The sequence below is a fragment of the Ursus arctos genome, unplaced genomic scaffold (assembly GCF_023065955.2).
Source record: "Ursus arctos isolate Adak ecotype North America unplaced genomic scaffold, UrsArc2.0 scaffold_10, whole genome shotgun sequence".
NCBI classification, from domain to species: Eukaryota; Metazoa; Chordata; class Mammalia; order Carnivora; family Ursidae; genus Ursus; species Ursus arctos.
In genome coordinates, this window is record NW_026622764.1 from 29,350,379 (window position 1) to 29,369,518 (window position 19,140).

General features: G+C 36.0%; 1 protein-coding gene across 2 annotated transcripts in view; it reads left to right on the plus strand.

The window, feature by feature from the left end:
* FBXL3 (F-box and leucine rich repeat protein 3) overlaps nucleotides 1-18,856 on the plus strand; it is a 20,349-nt gene extending 1,493 nt beyond the window's left edge. For both annotated transcript variants that reach the window (XM_044381893.3, XM_026493436.4), the window contains exons 2-5: nucleotides 2,907-3,255; nucleotides 6,021-6,143; nucleotides 9,722-9,893; nucleotides 16,359-18,856. In XM_044381893.3, the coding sequence (XP_044237828.1) occupies nucleotides 2,908-3,255; nucleotides 6,021-6,143; nucleotides 9,722-9,893; nucleotides 16,359-17,002 (1,287 nt within the window). In that variant the 5' untranslated portion in view covers nucleotide 2,907 and the 3' untranslated portion in view covers nucleotides 17,003-18,856. The remainder of the gene's footprint in view (nucleotides 1-2,906; nucleotides 3,256-6,020; nucleotides 6,144-9,721; nucleotides 9,894-16,358) is intronic.
* Nucleotides 18,857-19,140: the final 284 nt, after the last annotated feature.

Genomic DNA, 19,140 nt, shown 5'->3' on the forward strand with positions numbered 1-19,140 from the left:
TGCTGGAGCCCTGAAGAATCCTGATTTTGGTGCTCTGCAGTCTCATTGACATTTATTGTCCAGTTTCCTCCTCTGCACTCGTCCTGTTGGAATGTAAGGGGTGTTCTCACTTTGACTAAAAGTAGGAGATAGATACTCCATTGACATAAATTTTTTAGACTGGTGGATGCTCTGAATTGTTTAACTTTCTATACAGCAGAGCTTCATGTGTAAATAGATTTAATACTTTTGGAAGCAATATAAATTTTTCATGAATAAATGAGAACATCTTGGAAAAAATTGATGTTTAACAATTTTATTAGGTGCCTACAGTGTTCTTTTTTTTAATACATGAATGAGAATAATACAGAGAACCATTTTTATCAGCATTTGGCCTTGCATTTTTTTCTGTTGCTATATATGCTATAATTCTGACATATTACAGTCATATTACATATGACAACTTGTAGACTTTTGTTCAGCTATTCATAAACCAGTAAGTGCTTAAAATATACTTTGGTGATCATACAGTCTTATATCTAGACCAAGAGATATTATTCCTCAGTGTTGCATATGTCATTTTTATATGTCACCTTTTTTCTCCCCTCAACTTGGAACGGTATTGAAACATACTTTATTTAAATTGACAAAGAAAAGTATTTATTGTTAGCATCAGGAAAGTATTAGCAAAGATAATTGTGTAAATAAGGCTGTCATTTTATTTTTGTTTATATATCCCTATATTCTAAAGTAAAATGAATCATTCCATCTGTAAGTTGAATAATTATGGTTTTAGAAGATTTTCTCCAGAAACAGGCAATCAACATTTTATAATAAGGAGTAAAAATTATAAAGACAGCTTCATTCTTTTTTTGAATCTCTGCATCTCAAAATTATGAGTAGTTTTAGAAGGTCAAAAGAGAAATTATAAGCCAAGTTATGAGTTTGGGTAGCTCTTTGTTCTTTGACCCAAATTTTCTATGCTAAAATTAAAGTAAGCCTTCAGGATAAGGTAGAATCGAAAAATGGGTCATAATGACGGTGTTACCTCAACCTCTAGTGGGACATTATTACTAGAACTGGTTTTTTTTTTATATTAAAGATTATATTGTAGATTATACTACCTTTTCTCTAAACACATTAAAAAATGTATTCTTACATCACACGCAAGTTTTAATCTTCCATGAAACTTCTCTCTTGCTATCACCTCTGTCATTCTGTTTTCTCCTTTCCTCTCCCTTTACTAGTCGTTTACTTTAACTCACATTGTTGGAAGTAGGATCAGTGAGGACTGTAGTTCATTTTATTGCACATGTGCTAAGACCTCCTGGGCAGATTTTAATGGCATGAAGGCCAGGGGCCTTTGCCATTCTGTTTCCTTCCAGCCCCTAGTCCTCTTTCACAAGTTTTGCTAGCTGCTGGATAGAGAGAGTCTACAGAGACATATTTGGGTAAGAGTCATGCATATGCACATCCTTCATCCCAAACAGGAATCAAATTTTTATACACTCATATGCCAGAAGAATGAAGTTGGAGCCACAAGCCATTCTTTCCAAAAGCTGTGACTCCAAATCCAAACCACTACTCTGCCAGAGCTATTCTCTAAAGATAAAAGTGTTGCAGGCCTAAATAGGGGTACTAGTGATTGGTCTACAATTACTCCCTTTAGTTTGGAGCCTGTGGTACTTTTCCAAATAACAAATCAAAACAAGACCTTTTTATCTAATTACAATGTGATTCATTGACATTAAAAGAAATGTGTATAATAAAGAGAAAGGCATAATATTGGCAAAACAAAATTCACCTATAATGCCACCACTATTATAATCCCATTATTATATTATTAATACAATACAGTATAATCCCACTCACTTATTATAGTTACATTAATGTGGTGTATCTACTTCCAGTGTGTGTTTCTCATACATAAGTATGTGTTCTTGCACTTTCTCACACATACTTCATTTCTGTGTCATACACTGTAATGTCTTTAATGCTGGACTGGTTTCCTATACCTGAGCTCAACATTCTGTATCTTCTTTCAAATCCTAATACTATTTAATTCCTCAAAACAACCCTGTGTGTTGTTATCCCCACTTCACAAACTGAAGCGCACAGGAAGGTCAATTTGTTCAAGGCCACATAACCAATGAGAGGTAGAGCCACAGCTCAAAACCCAGGGAGCTTGATTTCAGAACCCATTCTCTTAACCATGCTACTATTTTGCAGCAAACACTGTTTCAAAGAAACAAATGGAATGAAGGTAGTACATATACACAGAATAAATACATACCTAGTTCAAAAAAAATACAACTTAAGGTAAACATTGCAATAGTACCTGATGTGTTAGAAGAAGCCACATTTTGGACCAAACAGTGCATTGTAGGGATGGATTTGCTTATTTAAGCAGAGATTGGGTCTGACAGTAATGCGTATCACAGACTATTCAGTGTGGAAAGATCTGTTGGCTACTTAATTCAGATCCCCTCTAGAGGTTTTTGGGACTGTGGTCTCCTTGAATTTCAGAACTCATATATAGCAGATATCCTTAGATGACTTTCAAGAAACCTTTAGGAAAGTGTCACTGTAGATTCTTTTTTATATTCATTTTCGTTGACTACAATTTTTGAAATACAATTCTTGGTTTAGTTTCAAAATCATGATACTTCCCCTCCCCCAAGTAGTACAGCATAAACACAAATGTTTAAAAACACCTGTATAGCATTTGTAAAATAACAGTTGGTCTCCACTGGCATTTTTCTTTATATTTTGTTTTGATATTCTCCTTGAATTACTGGCCCAGTTCTTTCTGCATGTTTGTGTTTCTATTTATAAACATATGTATGCATCTTAGTGACAGAATGAGTATTGGATTTATTTTTATTCAAAAGTTAAGTATGAAAAAAATGATGCATTTTTCTGAATAGGATGAAACGAGGAGGAAGAGATAGTGACCATAATTCATCAGAAGAAGCTACTACAGAGAATTCTAAGAAACTGAGGACTACAAATGAGCATTCTCAGACTTGTGATTGGGGTAATCTCCTTCAGGACATTGTTCTCCAAGTATTTAAGTATTTGCCTCTTCTTGACCGGGCTCATGCGTCACAAGTTTGCCGCAACTGGAACCAGGTATTTCACATGCCTGACTTGTGGAGATGTTTTGAATTTGAACTGAATCAGCCGGCTACATCTTACTTGAAAGCTACACATCCAGAGTTGATCAAACAGATTATTAAAAGACATTCAAACCATCTGCAATATGTCAGCTTCAAGGTAATACTTAAATCCTTCTTTTAAAAAATAAAGCTTATTTTGTTTTGGCTTTTTTGTCCTAAACCAGTATGTGTTCCCCTGTCTTTAAAGTATTGCCTTTTTAGAGAAAGTTCTTAAAGATTGAGAATTACTGGGGCGCCTGGGTAGCGCCGTCGTTAAGCGTCTGCCTTCGGCTCAGGGCGTGATCCTGGCGTTCCGGGATCGAGTCCCACATCGGGCTCCTCCGCTGGGAGCCTGCTTCTTCCTCTCCCACTCCCCTGCTGTGTTCCCTCTCTTGCTGGCTGTCCCTCTGTCAAATAAATAAATAAAATCTTTAAAAAAAAAAAAAAAGATTGAGAATTACTGCATACAGTAGAAGCTGTCAGAAATAATTATATTTGAGCTAAATTACTCCATTGAATCATAATTAAAAGAAGAGAAGCAACTATTAAATAAGCATAAATCATTTACCAAAGCTCTCAGGCACATTGAATTATTGTAAATTTTAAGAAAAAGAAATATACAATAAAAAATGAGATTATGATTGACTAAAACATAATTGCTACTACTATTTAATAGGGATTGAATTCTGCTTATTGATGGCTTTATGATATGGGGTCTTCATAGATAAAGGAGATACAGAAATATTATGTAAAAGGTTAAATTGAATATATTTCAGAGAGAAATAGGAAAAGTTGTGTGGAAGAATGCCGAAGAGAGCAGTTTCTTTTCATTGCCAGAAGGGACATACTGGAATTCATGCAGTGATGAGAGAAATGAAGTGGGGTCGCCTTTTGAGATATCTAGAATAGTTGAAGGAATCATAGTGGTTTATAGGAGTACAGAGGCTTATGATGTTTTGTTCTGAGGGTGAGTAATGGAATGTAGACATATTTACTAAACCTTTAACATACCTGACAGTTGTTGAAAAGTAACACAAGGAATACCTGATTACCCAGAAGTAGCAGTTGTTAAATAGGTCATATTAAACCTAGATAAAGCAATGGTTCTTAACCCAGAGTTCTTTGCCAAAACTAGTCTTGATTGCTCTCAAGTGTGTCATTCCTTCTTAGATGAAGATACCTGCTTATTCTTCCATATGTGTCTGAAGAGTAGAGAGCTGGTGATGGGAATGGTTGGGTGCATTTGGCCATCTTCCCAGAAAAACGCGCAAAGGCACTTAGGCCACTGGGGGTAGGATTGCTAGGTTTAGCAAATAAAAATAGAGGATGCCTATTAATTGAATTTTGATTTTAGATAATTAGCAAATAATTTTTAGAGTAAATGTTTTTCATGCATTCATTACTTAAACAGATGTCCTGTATGTTATCTGGCAACCCTAACTGAGGGTCAGGGTGAGGGAGTGGTGAGAGAATCAAACAAATCCGGGAACTCCTCGAGTGTTGTCCCTCCCCCCACCTCCCCATGAAGAAACTTCAAGAGCCTTCCTTTGGTTTCAGTCATCTTTGCGTTGTCTAAGAGTAGTCTAATGGTAAATTTGAGAAAAAGATGAGCATAATACCTTAATCTCATAGTTCTAAAGACTACTTCCATCCAGGGGATTGGCTGGGTCAGTGTTACTCTTTTACAGCCATGTGACACAATTCAGCTGTATCCGACTTGTATAACCCTCACAAAACCATCTGTCCTATAAGTTTAAACGTTTTTATTTTCCTGAGAAAATAATTCCTGATTTACCAGAAGAGCCATATCGTAAGATTCTTCTGAGCTCTCCTGATTATATTTGTGTTCAGTTTATCACTAACTAGGCCAGACAGGCTCATAGTCAATTATGAGTATAGAACAGTGGTTCTCAAACTTTATGTACATAATAAACACCTGGAGTGCTTGTTGAGACAGATTTGTGGGTCCCACCCCCAGAGTTTCTGATTGAAATGATCTGGGTTGGGCATGAGAATTTGCCTTTCTAACTGGTTCCCACGTGATGTCGATGCTGCTGGTCTAGGGAGCATTAGGAACCACTTGTGTAAAAATACTTAGCCAAAGAAAAGTATTATAAATAGCTCTGGAACAGTCCACCAGTTTTACAACCAGCTCTTCAGAACATTTTTGGGTTAAGGTAATGTACATCAATCTGGAAATGAAAGTAATATTACTTTTAACTATTCTCTTTTAAGATGTTTTTTAGCCCAGGGAACAACTTCCTCTTTGATAGAAGAGCTCCTTCTCATATCCTACAGGAGTTTTTGTCCATATTACTCTTCCCCCAGGAAATGTTCATGTGTGGGAGCAGCTACTTCTCATTTGGTTCAGATTTTCATGCTTGACTGGTCAGATGTCCTCATTTTACTTCACATTCATCTTTCCATTAATATCATTAATGATGAATCCCAGGTTGTGATTAATTTGAACATTTTGAGTAAATATTCACTTCCTGGTGCCTTGGAACATGTGTACCATAGACACTGTATTTGCATGATAGAATCAGATCCACTATTGTTTTTTCAGAGGTTATAAATTCATGTGTTCCATTAGGTTATATATTATACAGTCAGTTTGGAATAAATCAACTTAAAATCCAAGTCCTTTCAACATTAAGTATTTATTGTATCATTAACAAAATTTAAGTCTTGACAATTGCACTTAAAATTTTTCAGGGAGACTCAGAAAAGGCTAACATTGTATGTGAGGGTGTATGATTGAAAGCATAAATACTAATTCTTTGTAATGTAATAAACTAATAACTGTTTCTTGCTTTTGTAAAATTAAGATTACACAGAGAAATGTAAATGTATGAATGACTAAATGATGTGTTCTTTTTTAAGGTGGACAGCAGCAAAGAATCAGCTGAAGCAGCTTGTGATATATTATCGCAACTGGTAAATTGCTCTTTAAAAACACTTGGACTTATTTCAACGGCTCGGCCAAGCTTTATGGATTTACCAAAGGTATCTGCTGGTTTTGTGTTATTGGCAGTTATGGAGAAATTGAATGAAGCCCTGCCCATTTCTTGTAGTGACAGTGGGGAGTATAAGAAAAGTAGTATATGCAATGGAAAACTAGTTACTATTTAGATTGTTAGGCAATAAGATTTTTTAAAAAAGCTTTTCCTTTTTCTGATCACCTTGTGCTTTTTGATGGGAGAAGTTAGAGTGAATGAATTTGCAGAGGGTTCAGCAGGACATACTAAAAGAGACTAAGTAAAGCTGAGAAACAAGCATATTAGAAAAAAGACATAGCAGCCCCTTTTTGGACTTTCAGAGCAGATTGGTGAAATTACAATCAAAGAAAAGTAGACAGTGCCAGTAGTGAGAACAGGTATAGCTTACTTATAAAATCTTCTGGTAAATGTGTAAAGATATATTCTTGAGCAAAAATTAGTGCCACTTGGATTCATAGATTTTAAAGAAGAAAAAAAAATTTTTTTTGGTGAAGTTTGAACTGTTTATATTCATATATATGTTCTAACATAATCCTGCATGTAATTAGATGGTGTCTCTAATAACTAGTCTTTTAAAATAGAAAAATAGTGTAGATTTATTTAGTTTATTTTTTAATTTTTATTTATATTTTTTAAAGATTTTATTTGATAGAGCACAAGCCAGGGGGAACAGCAGGCAGAGGGAGAGGGAGAAGCAGGCTCCCCACTGATCAGGGAGCCTGATGCGGGGCTCAGTCCCACAACCTGGGGCTCACGATCTGAGCCAAAGGCAGACTCTCAACCAACTGAGCCACCTAGGTGCCCCTATTTATTTAATTTAGAGAGAGAGCACACTCAAGTGGGAAGGAGGGGCAAAGGGAGGGGGGAGAGAGAGCATCCCAAGAAGACTCCCCACCCAGTGCAGAGCCCAGTGTGGAGCTCGATGTCATGACCCTGAGATCATTACCTGAGCTGAAATCAAGAATCAGATGCCCAACTGACTAAGCCAGTTAGGTGCCCCAAGTGTGCATTTTTGAAAGGCAATTGATAAAGGCCCCTGAGTATGTTAGGGGTTAGCATCCAACAATAATTTGAAAGTTTTTTTTCAGAGTACACTGCAAACTAAAATACAAATACCCATTTAATACACCTAACAGTTTAATTTACTAGGATGATTCAGTAAGAAATAGTATTAAATTGAGTGTGTATTATAACCCAGGTGGTGATGGAATGGAATATCAGTAACAAATGTATCACCAGTTGATTACAAAGTCTTAATTTTATTTTTTGAGAGAGAGAGAGAGAGTGAGCAGGAGAGCAGCCAGGGTCAGAGGGAGAGGGAGAGAGAGAATCCCAAGCAGGCTCCATGCCTAATGTGGAGCCCAACGTGGGGCTTGATCTCATGACCCTAAGATCATGACCTGAGTCCCCTCGTGCCCCTTAATTGATTTTTTAAAACATTCTTTACATATATTTGAGATAAAATGTTTTCCTCATGTAAGATAAGGGAAATGGGTAAGATACTCTGTTCAACATTTTAAGATTCTAAGTACGTGAGTCAGAGCACTGTGGTTCTCATACTTAATGTGCATGAAAATCACCTAAGAAACTTTGAGGTTTAGGATTACTTTCCCTATGCTGAATTTTCCCCTCCTATGAGCAATCCAGGAGATTCTGATTAAGTCAGAGCACTAACTTATATGGGAAATGATATGTTCTGAATTTATTTTCTATGTACATAGCATAGTTAAAAAACAAATATATAGTATAAAACATACCATATTAAAAGGTACGCTGAACAAATTTAATTTCCTTTTTTCTTATTACTCAGGATTATCATTATACATATCTAGTACTAGTACTATACTTTCGTAGTTTTTTCTTTGGATACTATGATGCATCTAGTAGGATGGCTTCCTTCCCTAATTAAATGGGTCTAAGATGCTTATATTGTTCTCCCCCCACCCACCCACCCCCACCCCCATTTTGGCTCTTGTAGAAGATTGAAATAGGGTGTTGCTATATGTTGGAAATCCTGGGAGAACTGAAGAGAACATGAAAGAAGTGTATTTGACCAGAGGTAAATCGGAGGGAAATGGGAAAAAGGCAGTGATACAGTCATGAGTATACTAATGACATGTGACTGTACAAGATATAATTGAGTTTGATGTCAGAGTATTAGGAGGAAGATGGGGCGCCTGGGTGGCGCAATCGTTAAGCGTCTGCCTTCGGCTCAGGGCGTGATCCCAGCGTTATGGGATCCAGGCCCACATCAGGCTCCTCCACTATGAGCCTGCTTCTTCCTCTCCCACTCCCCCTGCTTGTGTTCCCTCTCTCACTGGCTGTCTCTCACTCTGTCCAAAAAATAAATAAAATCTTTAAAAAAAAATGTATTAGAAGGAAGATACTAACATTTATTTTATTATTTTTTTAAGATTTTATTTATTTGACAGCGTGAGAGCACAAGCAGGGGGAACAGCAGAGGGAGAGAGAGAAATAGGTTCACCTGATGAGCAGGGAGCCCGATGCGGGGCTCGATCCCAAGATCCTGAGATCATGACCTGAGCCGAAGGCAGACACTTAACCGATTGAGCCACCCAGGCGCCCCAGATATTAACATTTAAATAGGTCAAAATTTAATTAGTTAACCACTTATTTAATTGTAGGGGAAAATAAAGTTAGGGAATGTGACCACAAAAATGGTGTTTCATTGTACTTTCTTGGCTGTTAGCCTGCCCTCATTCCTTTTAACTGCTGTCGTGAATTTATAAAGCTAAATGGAGGGTGAGGATGGTTATGTAGAGGAAGATGTTGGAGCATATGTTTACCTCTCTTTCCTACTCCTGGATTCTTTGTCCATTGGTTTTAGCTAATTCCAAGTTACATAGTCTGACCATGCTTTCATTCCTGCTATCCTACAGTGGCTCCTTTAGGTCAGATTCTGTGCCCAACAGATAATTACATGTATATAATAAATGCAATAATAATAATTGGTACATTTGTGGGAAAATACATTAGAATAAAATGGCTTGAAAATATTGTAGATAATTTAACATATTTAAAGGAGTTTTAAACTTGGAATTTTATTTAGGTATGGTTTTCCTTATTTTAGAATCAGATTTTTTATGAGTTTTATATTCCCAGTGAGTCTTTCATAGCTTCTGAGTTGATTTTTATTATGCTTTTTAATGATTATGCTAATAATTATTACTATTTTAATAGTCATTACTATAAGACCAAAAAAGAATGTAGTTCAATGTTATAAAACACTGGAGTAGGGTTTCCAGACAAGGTGATATGAAGTATCTGAGAGGTATTCTCATTCTGGATTCTGTAATTTGCCTTTTTACTTACCAATGATTGTGATTTAGAGACACTCACCCTGAGGCTTGAAATCTCTTCTACAGGTAAAAAGATTTTCCTCAACGATAGCAAATAGTCACCTCTCTTTTTTACCGTATCCCCAACAACAGAGTGGAGGGATGCTCCCCCTAAAACAGTTATGGAATATATCATTAGGGTTCAGATGAACCATATGTGAATTATATGAACACCCCTCAATTCTCATTTGTGAAAATTGCAACTTCTAATTTTTTTGCTTTTCAGTCTCACTTTATTTCTGCACTGACAGTAGTGTTTGTAAACTCCAAATCCTTGTCCTCGCTTAAAATAGATGATACCCCAGTAGATGATCCATCCCTCAAAGTACTAGTGGCCAACAACAGCGATACACTCAAGCTGCTGAAAATGAGCAGCTGTCCTCATGTCTCTCCAGCAGGTATGTTATGTTTTTTGCCAGATAAAATGTTAGTAAAATGTATTGATGTATTTATCAAATTAAAAACTGATCATTAACCTCTAGGATGGGTTATTATGATTATTTCATTTCTTTTGCATAAACATAATTTTAATGTCATAACACAATATCATAAATTCTATAGCATTCCTAGCCTAGAAACTTACTTTCAACTTATTTTCTACTCTTATTTGGCAACTTGTGTCCAACCTGTGCAAGAAAATGGATTAAAAAAAAAAAAAAAAGACAGTATTAGATCTGCCTGAGGTGCCCCTGCAGGTAAGATAGAATTTTCTCTAATTATAGTTGAGCCAGCAGGGTAGGTTTTGAATCAGAGCAATTTCATAATTGCTCTTCTTCTCGCTGTGTAGAGGGAGGAGAGTTGTGCTAAAGTTGCCACCTTATATTTTACAAGATAACCCTTTCCCTAAGTTGAATTTTGGAGCCGAGAGCCCATCGAATGGGGAATAGCATTATGAAAGCTCTTTCCAACTTTTCTTTTATAGAATTTTCTAAGCATTACTACATTATTCAGTTTGAAATCATTTAAATTCCAAATGGTTCATATTGTAAAGTAAGTATAAACTCGCACTTGGTATTACTACTCTCTGACTCTTCACTTCAGACACATCCTCCCGCTATTGACATTCCTCCCAGTCTTTTAGCTGTGTTATTTGGGAAACCTGTTTTTAAGACACAGTGTTAAATCCTTGATCTCTTTACAGAATACTTCCCACCTTCTTGCTATAACTAAAGCCTGGCCTTCCCCCAAGAAAATGATTTCCTCTTGGGTGGAGATTACTTAATTCATTGTCCATGTGCCCTGCATGGAGGGTCTTGGTGATGGGAATGGCTACATCTATTCCAGTATTGCCCTAGCTGCTTCTGCCACTTCTGCGTAATTACTGAAAGTGATAATCTAAATAAAATAGAATTTAAGAAGATTGGACCTTTGGCACTTACTTCTGATGTGACCTTGGTCACATTTTCTATCTACTGTTTAGATTTGCTGTGAGAGTGTGGTCCATATTTCATAGCTTCATAGTGTATAAGGTCCTTTGTATCCTGACCTCCTCCTGTCTCTTTAATCTTGTTTGCTATTCACTCACGTGCTGCTTTTACTTGAGTCCTACATAACTATGGTTCTTAGTCCCTGTGTGTGTGGTTAGTACACTGTACTTTGTAGAATACCATTTCCCCCCCACTTCTTCATCTAGCTAACTCCAGGCCAGCCTTCAGAATTCGGCTCAGATGATCCAGTTTTGTTCTTATTTCCTCCTCTTTGGTTTAGATCCCCCATGTGTTGTTTCCGTAGCTCTCTGAACATAACTTAGAGCACTTCTCATACTATAGAAGAGTCTTTGCGTCTCTGGTTTCTCTGTGAGACTATGAGTTCATTATTCTCTTTATCCTGGTCCATCTCCTTTTCATTTACTTTTATTAAATATATACATCAATTCTGATAGTATGTATAAACTTGCATGGTCTCACCTAATGGCTTTTGGGCAAGTTGTTCAGGAAGGGAAGGGAAATGAAAGAGAGTATTTGTAATACTTTTAAATTTAAGAGTATAACTGTAGAGGATTTCAACTTAAAATTTAACATATTTGCATATTTTCTTTCTATCCATATTTTGCATATTGGGACTATGTTTTTTCTAAATTGAAATTAAGGGCTGTTTTCTTTCTTCACTAAATATTTTATCAAACTTTTTTCCCATTTCATATAGTGCTTATAATTGTCTACTTGCTTGATTTCTAGGCACCATTCGATACTAGTAACTTGACTCTGATACTGTACTCTTGATTTTCCTCCTTCCTCTCTGTTCCTGCCATTTCTTTGCTGATTTCTCTTTTCATTCCTTAAATTTTGGTGTTTCACTGTGTTCTGTGCTGGGTCCTTTTTGTTTTACTATGGAAACTCTGGGCTATGTCATGGCCATCTATGGCTTCAATTTCATTCTGTATGTTAACACTTCTTACCTAAAGTTGCTCTGGGACTCCAGAGCTATGTGTTGAGCTGCTGACGGCCCAGTTGCTCTGGAGTGTCTCACTGGTACTACAGATTAATAATGAGCTTTCTTTTCCCTCTATCCAAATCTCTCACTTTTTCCTTTGTGCTGTCTCAGTAAATGGTACCATCCATCCTAGTTGTCAGGGACCTGAGAGACATCCTTGATTCTTCCTACCATTTCTACATCCCTTCACTCACCAAAGTATGGTGACTCCATCATGAAAGAATGCCTTGAATCTCTACGCTGTGGACTGAAGATTTGTGTTGAGCCCCCTCCCCCCATTCATATTGCTGAAGTCCTAAGCTGCAATGTGATGATACTTGGAATTGGGTTGGGAGAGTTAGGTCCTGAGGGTAGAGCTCTCATAAATGGGATTAGTGCCCTCATAAGAAGAGACAGGAGAAAGAGGATCTCTTTTTCACCATGTGAAGACACAGCAAGAAGGTGGCTGTTCACAAGCCAGCAAGAATTATGGTCCTCATCAGAACCCAACCATTGCTATTAACATCCTGATGTTGGACTTCCAGACTCCAGAACTGTGAGGAATAAATGTTTATTGCATAAGCCACCCTATCTGTGGTATTCTGTTAAGCAACCTGAACTAAGACACTGTACCTTTCTTCATCTCCACTTTCTACTTCTAGTCAGGCCCCCATAATCTTTGTGCAGTGCCGTCTTTTTTTTTTTTTTTTTTTGAGATTTATTTACTTTAGAGCAAGAGAGTGACAGAATGTGAGCATGAGTGCGGTGGGGAGGAGGAGCAGAGAGAGGGAGAGGGATAAGCAGACTCTGTACTCAGTGAGGAGCCTGATGTGGGGCTCAGTCTCATGACCCTGAGATCATGACCTGAGCCAAAGTCAAGAGTCAAGTGCTTAACCAGCTCAGCCACCCAGGTGCCCCTGTGCAGTACCCTCTTAACCTGATATAACTTGTAGCCTGCTCTTTAATGTGATTTCCATGCTACAGACAGGGTAATCTTTCTAAAATACAAATCTGATTTTTTTCTCCAGTTTTCTTCAAAGCTTCTCACTAGGCTTTTGGTAAGATCCCAACTCCTTACTGAGGCTGACAAGTCCCATATGATCTAGCCCTTGCCTGTCTATTGGGCTTCATCCATAAAGATGTTACCTTACTTGCATTCCTGTGTATTGAGCTCCCTTCATTTCTTAGAAGGCTTGTTTTCTTCCATGTCTGGGTGTTCACAAAGTAAATACTATTCACTTTCCTTTTCCCTCACCTTTTGCCCTCACTCGATCCTTCTAATTGTTTATGTCTCACTCTGTTAGTTCTGGGAAATCTTCCTTGATTCCCTTGTTACCACTCCCAGAGCATTCTTGTTTCATTATCTGCTGCTTCTATTAGGATAAAGATGTCTCGTTCATGTTGTATTTTATTGTCCTAGCACCAGTGCTTGACATGAAGACGCTTATTAAATATCAGCTGAGCTAATCAACAGTTAGTTAGTTAGTACTTTGTGTTGTTGATAAAACATCATTTGCCTTATAAGGTTGCATACTTGTTCCTACATTTTTGCTGTGATTTAAAAAATGAACTATTTTGGCACATAGCCATTTGCTTCTAGTAATTTCTTCCATAGGACAAATGATGAAGTGGAAGAACTAGGTCAGAGGGTCTGGATGTTTTTTATGCTTTTTACTGTTTTTTCGTCTAAATGAGTTGTGTGAATTTATAATACCACCAATAATGAATTTCTATACAAGTTGTAGCATATATCGGTGTTCATTTCTTTTTATTGCCAAATAACATTCCCCTTGTTTAGATATATACCATATCTGTCTATTGTTTATTTGGTGGATATTTGGGTTTCTACCTTTTGACTGTTAGGAACAATGCTGCTGTGAAAACTCATATGTAAGATTTTGTGTAGACATAAGGCTTAATTTCTTTTGCATATATACCTATGAGTAGAATTACTGAATCATATAGTAACTGTTTGAGTTTTCTATTGTTGCATAACTAACAACTACACATTTAGCAGGTTAAACCAACACTGATTTAGTGGTGTCACAGTTCTGCAGGTCGGAGCTATAGGCATTGCTCAGCTAGCTTGTCTGCTTAGCCAGAGAAGCTCTGAGTCTGACTTCTTTTCTGCAACTGGCCAGAGAAAACTCAGCTTTTGAAGGGCTTATGATTAGATTAGAACTGCCTGGACAATCTTATTAAAGCCAACTGTGCTATATAATGTAACATAATCATGGGAGTGGTATATTATCACATTTACAGGTTCCAGGGGGTTAGGTTGTGGAATCTTAGGGACCACTTTTAGATTAGGCTGCCACAACTGCTTTTATTGTTACCAAATGATATCTGTTTCTTTTATTTTCATCTTTGGTTACCATTCCCCGTGTTTTTGTTTTCTTTTTATATTAGGCTTTATGAGATTGTAAAGAACAGAGATCAGATTATCTTGGGTAATGAGGATTTATTTCAAAGTATATACACACCTTATAGAAACAGAAACTTTGCAGTGGCTGAATAGTGAAGCACAGATATCTTTTTTTTTTTTTTTTTGAGATTTTATTTATTTTAGGGACACCTGGATGGCTCAGTTTGTTAAGCATCTGCCTTTGGCTCAGGTCATGATCCTAGGGTCCCAGGATTGAGTCCTGCATTGGGCTGCTCCCTCTGCCTGCTGCTCCCTCTGCTTGTGCTCTCTCTCTCTCTCAATAATAAATAAAAGATTTTATTTATTAGAGAGAGAGAGGGGAGGGGAGTGAGGGAAGGAGCAGAGGGAGAGAGACAAGCAGACTGCACTGAGTACGGAGCCCCATGCAGGGCTTGATCCCATGACGCTGAGATCACGACCTGAGCTGAAACCAAGAATCAGACACTTAACTGACTGAGGAGCAACCTAGGCGCTCCAGCACAGATGTCTTTTATTCCCTGTTTTGTGACTCTTATACTGGTGATTCAGTTTATCTCTTCACTGATTCTATTGCCTATATTCTCCTTCCACTGCTATTAAGCTTTGGCTTATTGGTGCCTCTCTGTCTTGTCACTTCTCAAGCAATAGTTAAGCACATGAACTTAAGAGTCACTCAGTCTGTGTTTGAATTCCAGCTCTGCTGTCTTTAGCTGCATCAACTTCAAAATAGAAATAACACTTACTTTTCTAGATTTTTTTTGAAGATTCATGGGATAACATATCTAGTACCCGACATATACTTGTAAAATAAATAGTAGATAATATGATGTGTTTTGTTCCTATCTTCATTTCTAAACACAAGAAATAAAGGTTTGAATAGATCATTTATCAAGTAGTATAGGCTGTCTGTTTGAATTTTTATACTAGGCCATTTCCGAGATCAGGTACTGACCTTCAGTAAGATCTCCTGCTGATAGGGGTTTGGGGTAGTTCTGAAGCATAGTGCCCTAAGTATAGGGAAACATTTATAGAACTGCTTTCTGGATATGTTAGAATATGTTAGTTACATTTAATATTTCTATTAATGTGAATTGGTTAGTTATCTTTGACTCATTTATCTAGTGGTATCTTGGTATTTTTTCTTGGAAATTCGATAAGTTTATTATACACTATTAGCAGTTAAAACTCTGTTACTCACCTGTTAGAAATCTTAATTAAAAATTTGTCAAATGTTTTACTTAGTTACATAGGTTCTTTTATATTGCTTTACCTTTTTTTCGTTTTAATTAGGATTAAGTTTTCAATTTCAAAAAATGTCCTTTGGCCTCTGTAGCAGTGATCATATAATTTCTCTTGGCTTAACCTATAAGTTTGGTGTTAATGATCAGTTTTTAAAAGAATATGACACTGTCCATGCATTACTGGGGTAAACTTTACTGAGTTATGGAATATTAACATACAGCTGACACTTTGGCAACATGGGTTTGAACTTTGTGGATCCACAGACCTGGATTTTTTTCAATAAATACAGATTTATACTATAAATACATTTCCTTTTACGATTTTCTTAGTATTTTCTTTAACTTTATTGTAAGAATGTAGCACAATATATACATGTATAACATACAAAATATGTATTAATTGACTATGTTATCAGTAAGGCATCTGGTCAACAGTAGGCAATTAGTGTTTGAGGAGTCAAAAGTTATGCACAGATTTTTAACTGTAGAGGGGTCAGTGCCCCTAACCCCACTATTGTTCAAGGGTCAGCTGTATTTATTAATAATTTGTTAAGTGAGCTTTCATGTCTTTTTAATGTATCAGATTTAGAATTGGTTTCATTTTCTTATAGACAGAATTAGTAATAGGTTTTTAAATGTTTGTGACTTTCTGCTTGTCCAGCCATATAACTAAATTTTAAATTGTATAGCTTTGTGATAGGGAAACATGGTAAACCTTTATTGTGAGACATGTACTTGATTTAAATTTTTTGAACAGATGATGAACTGGTACAAAAATTTGTAAATAATGTCTTTTTTCTTTCAAGGTATCCTTTGTGTGGCTGATCAATGTCATGGCTTACGTGAACTGGCCCTGAATTACCACTTGTTAAGTGATGAATTGCTGCTTGCTTTATCTTCTGAAAAACATGTCCGATTAGAACATTTGCGCATTGATGTAGTCAGTGAGAATCCTGGACAGACACACTTCCATACTATTCAGAAAAGCAGCTGGGATGCTTTCATCAGACATTCACCAAAAGTGAACTTAGTGATGTATTTTTTTTTATATGAAGAGGAATTTGATCCATTCTTTCGGTATGAAATACCTGCCACCCATCTTTACTTTGGGAGATCAGTAAGCAAAGATGTGCTTGGCCGTGTGGGAATGACATGCCCTAGGCTAGTTGAACTAGTAGTGTGTGCTAATGGATTACGGCCACTTGATGAAGAGTTAATTCGCATTGCAGAACGTTGTAAAAATTTGTCAGCTATTGGACTAGGGGAATGTGAAGTCTCATGTAGTGCCTTTGTTGAGTTTGTGAAGATGTGTGGCGGCCGCCTGTCTCAGTTATCCATTATGGAAGAAGTATTAATTCCTGACCAAAAGTATAGTTTGGAGCAGATCCATTGGGAGGTGTCCAAGCATCTTGGTAGGGTGTGGTTTCCAGACATGATGCCCACTTGGTAAAGACTGAATGATGTAGGGCATGGTGAATAGCACCTTAACATTAAGCATATTGTATTTATAATAAGAGTTTATTTCCTGTAGTTCTGATGTAATTCTATTTTGTGGCATGGAAATTTGATATCTGCATTGAATACGTAAGGATTGTTTATTGGAAGACCCATGGACCAGTTTCGGTCAGAAAACTTCATCTCTTTCTTTAGCCTAATAGCAATCAAAGCTCAGAAAAACTTTTTTTAAATGTGGTTCAGATCTGAAATGAATAACCAGTTATGAAGCTTAACAGTCTGAAAGAAACAAAACCTATATATTATAATATCTGAGAAGTGAGTACTAATAGGTTTTCCAAAGTTATGTTCTCTATGCATTTTTTAAAAATGTAAACTTGACATTTTAGGGTCTTCAGTTATACATACACCTGTTATAAGGTGTTTAATATAGCTCAGGACAGAGCATTTTGTGAGAAAAATGTAGGCTATATCATATCGAATGAAAGAGATTGGTTGAATGTTCTGGAATATGTTACAGAGCTGTTCAAAGAGGTGTGTGTAAGTAATTGGATCTCTTAGAAAACTGGAAATATCAAAGTGGTTATTATAGAAAGATAATAAACAGAGCCAAGATCAAATTAAAAGAAAACAACAGGAAGGGAGGCAGTGTTTAACTTTGTATAAACTTTCAGGTTTTCTCTATAATCTGCTAAACCATATAAATTCTCTTCTGTGATGTTACTATGTATGTGACACTTTGAGGCATCCTATTGTAAAGTAAGGAATGCTTTACCCGTTCTCCTTGGTTTTATCTTTGTTTAAGCTAGTTTTGAAGTATTATACAGTAATTGAAATGAAAAGCTTATCTATTTAAAAAAGCCAAATTGAAGTAATTAAAAGTAGAACTTTAAAATGTTTATAAATTATTTCCATGAAAGAATATTACTCTCCAGTGAATTTTAGTGATGGCTCATTTTTCCATTTTGGAATTAAATAGTTATATAAGTAGAACTTTCAAAAATCATAAAAGGAGCACCAGTGTAGAGTTCAGCATAAACAAGTAAACTTAAAAGAGGATATATTTAAGTTCATAATCATATTTTTGAGTAAATATTGCTCAGTGGACTGGAAAATTTTAATAGAAAAATGTCTGCAGTTTTGTGATTGTTAATTTGGTTAAAGTGCTATTTTATATTATTTAAGTTAGGTAGCATTTTTATTACTTTCATATGAATAAAGGTAATCCATACATTGCTGTAAAAATACTAAGTTTTGGGCTATATTTAGTTTTTTTAGGTATTATATAAGCTTTGATACTGAGCACTAGTGCTAGTAGATATTACCTTCCTAAGGGAAATTATAAATGATTTAACCCAACGGACTAATATATTAATGCTTGAAACTTTAGAAAGCATCGTGGTAATTATGGAAACTAACAGTCTTACAGATCTAATCTATTTTTAAAATAGATTACCTTCCTAGGAATAAAGTAAAAGGTTATTTTTCAAAAGGGTATTCTGGCCACATATAAATGAGAAAAAAGGCTGATCCAGACTTGGAAATTAAAAGCAATTATTGTAATATTTTCCCCTCTTACTAAACAGTAAATAGCTTTGTACAAGAAATACCTGTGTTAGTGGATGAAACTTTTTTTCCTTGAACAACTTTGGAAAATGGATTTGACAGTACATAATCAGTTCTAACCAAAGCTTTATTTGGAAATTTACTTTTTTGTACAAATTGAATTATATAATGCTTGAAATACTTTAAGTCACTTTATAAGTAAAATGCATAGCACTTACTTTGTTTATACTGTAAAGTATATGTTAAATGCTTTTATCAATTTGAGAATAAAGATAGTTACTAATGCTGTTGTATTATTATAATTTTTAAAAACTACCCTAGGATATGTACTTGATTTTCCAACAAGTTAAATATACAGATTTATGGTTTTAGTTTCAAATTTGTATTTGATAAATACAGTGTTTAATATTAAATAACTTTATGGTAGAATGACTATTTTGAAGGTTAGATGAGGCAAATGGAGTCTATCCTTGAAACAAGCCCTGATGACTAAAGTGATAGGAAATGTAAATTTATTTTTCAGACTTTATAAAGAAAATGGTTAAATTAGAAAGAATAGACTCTGCT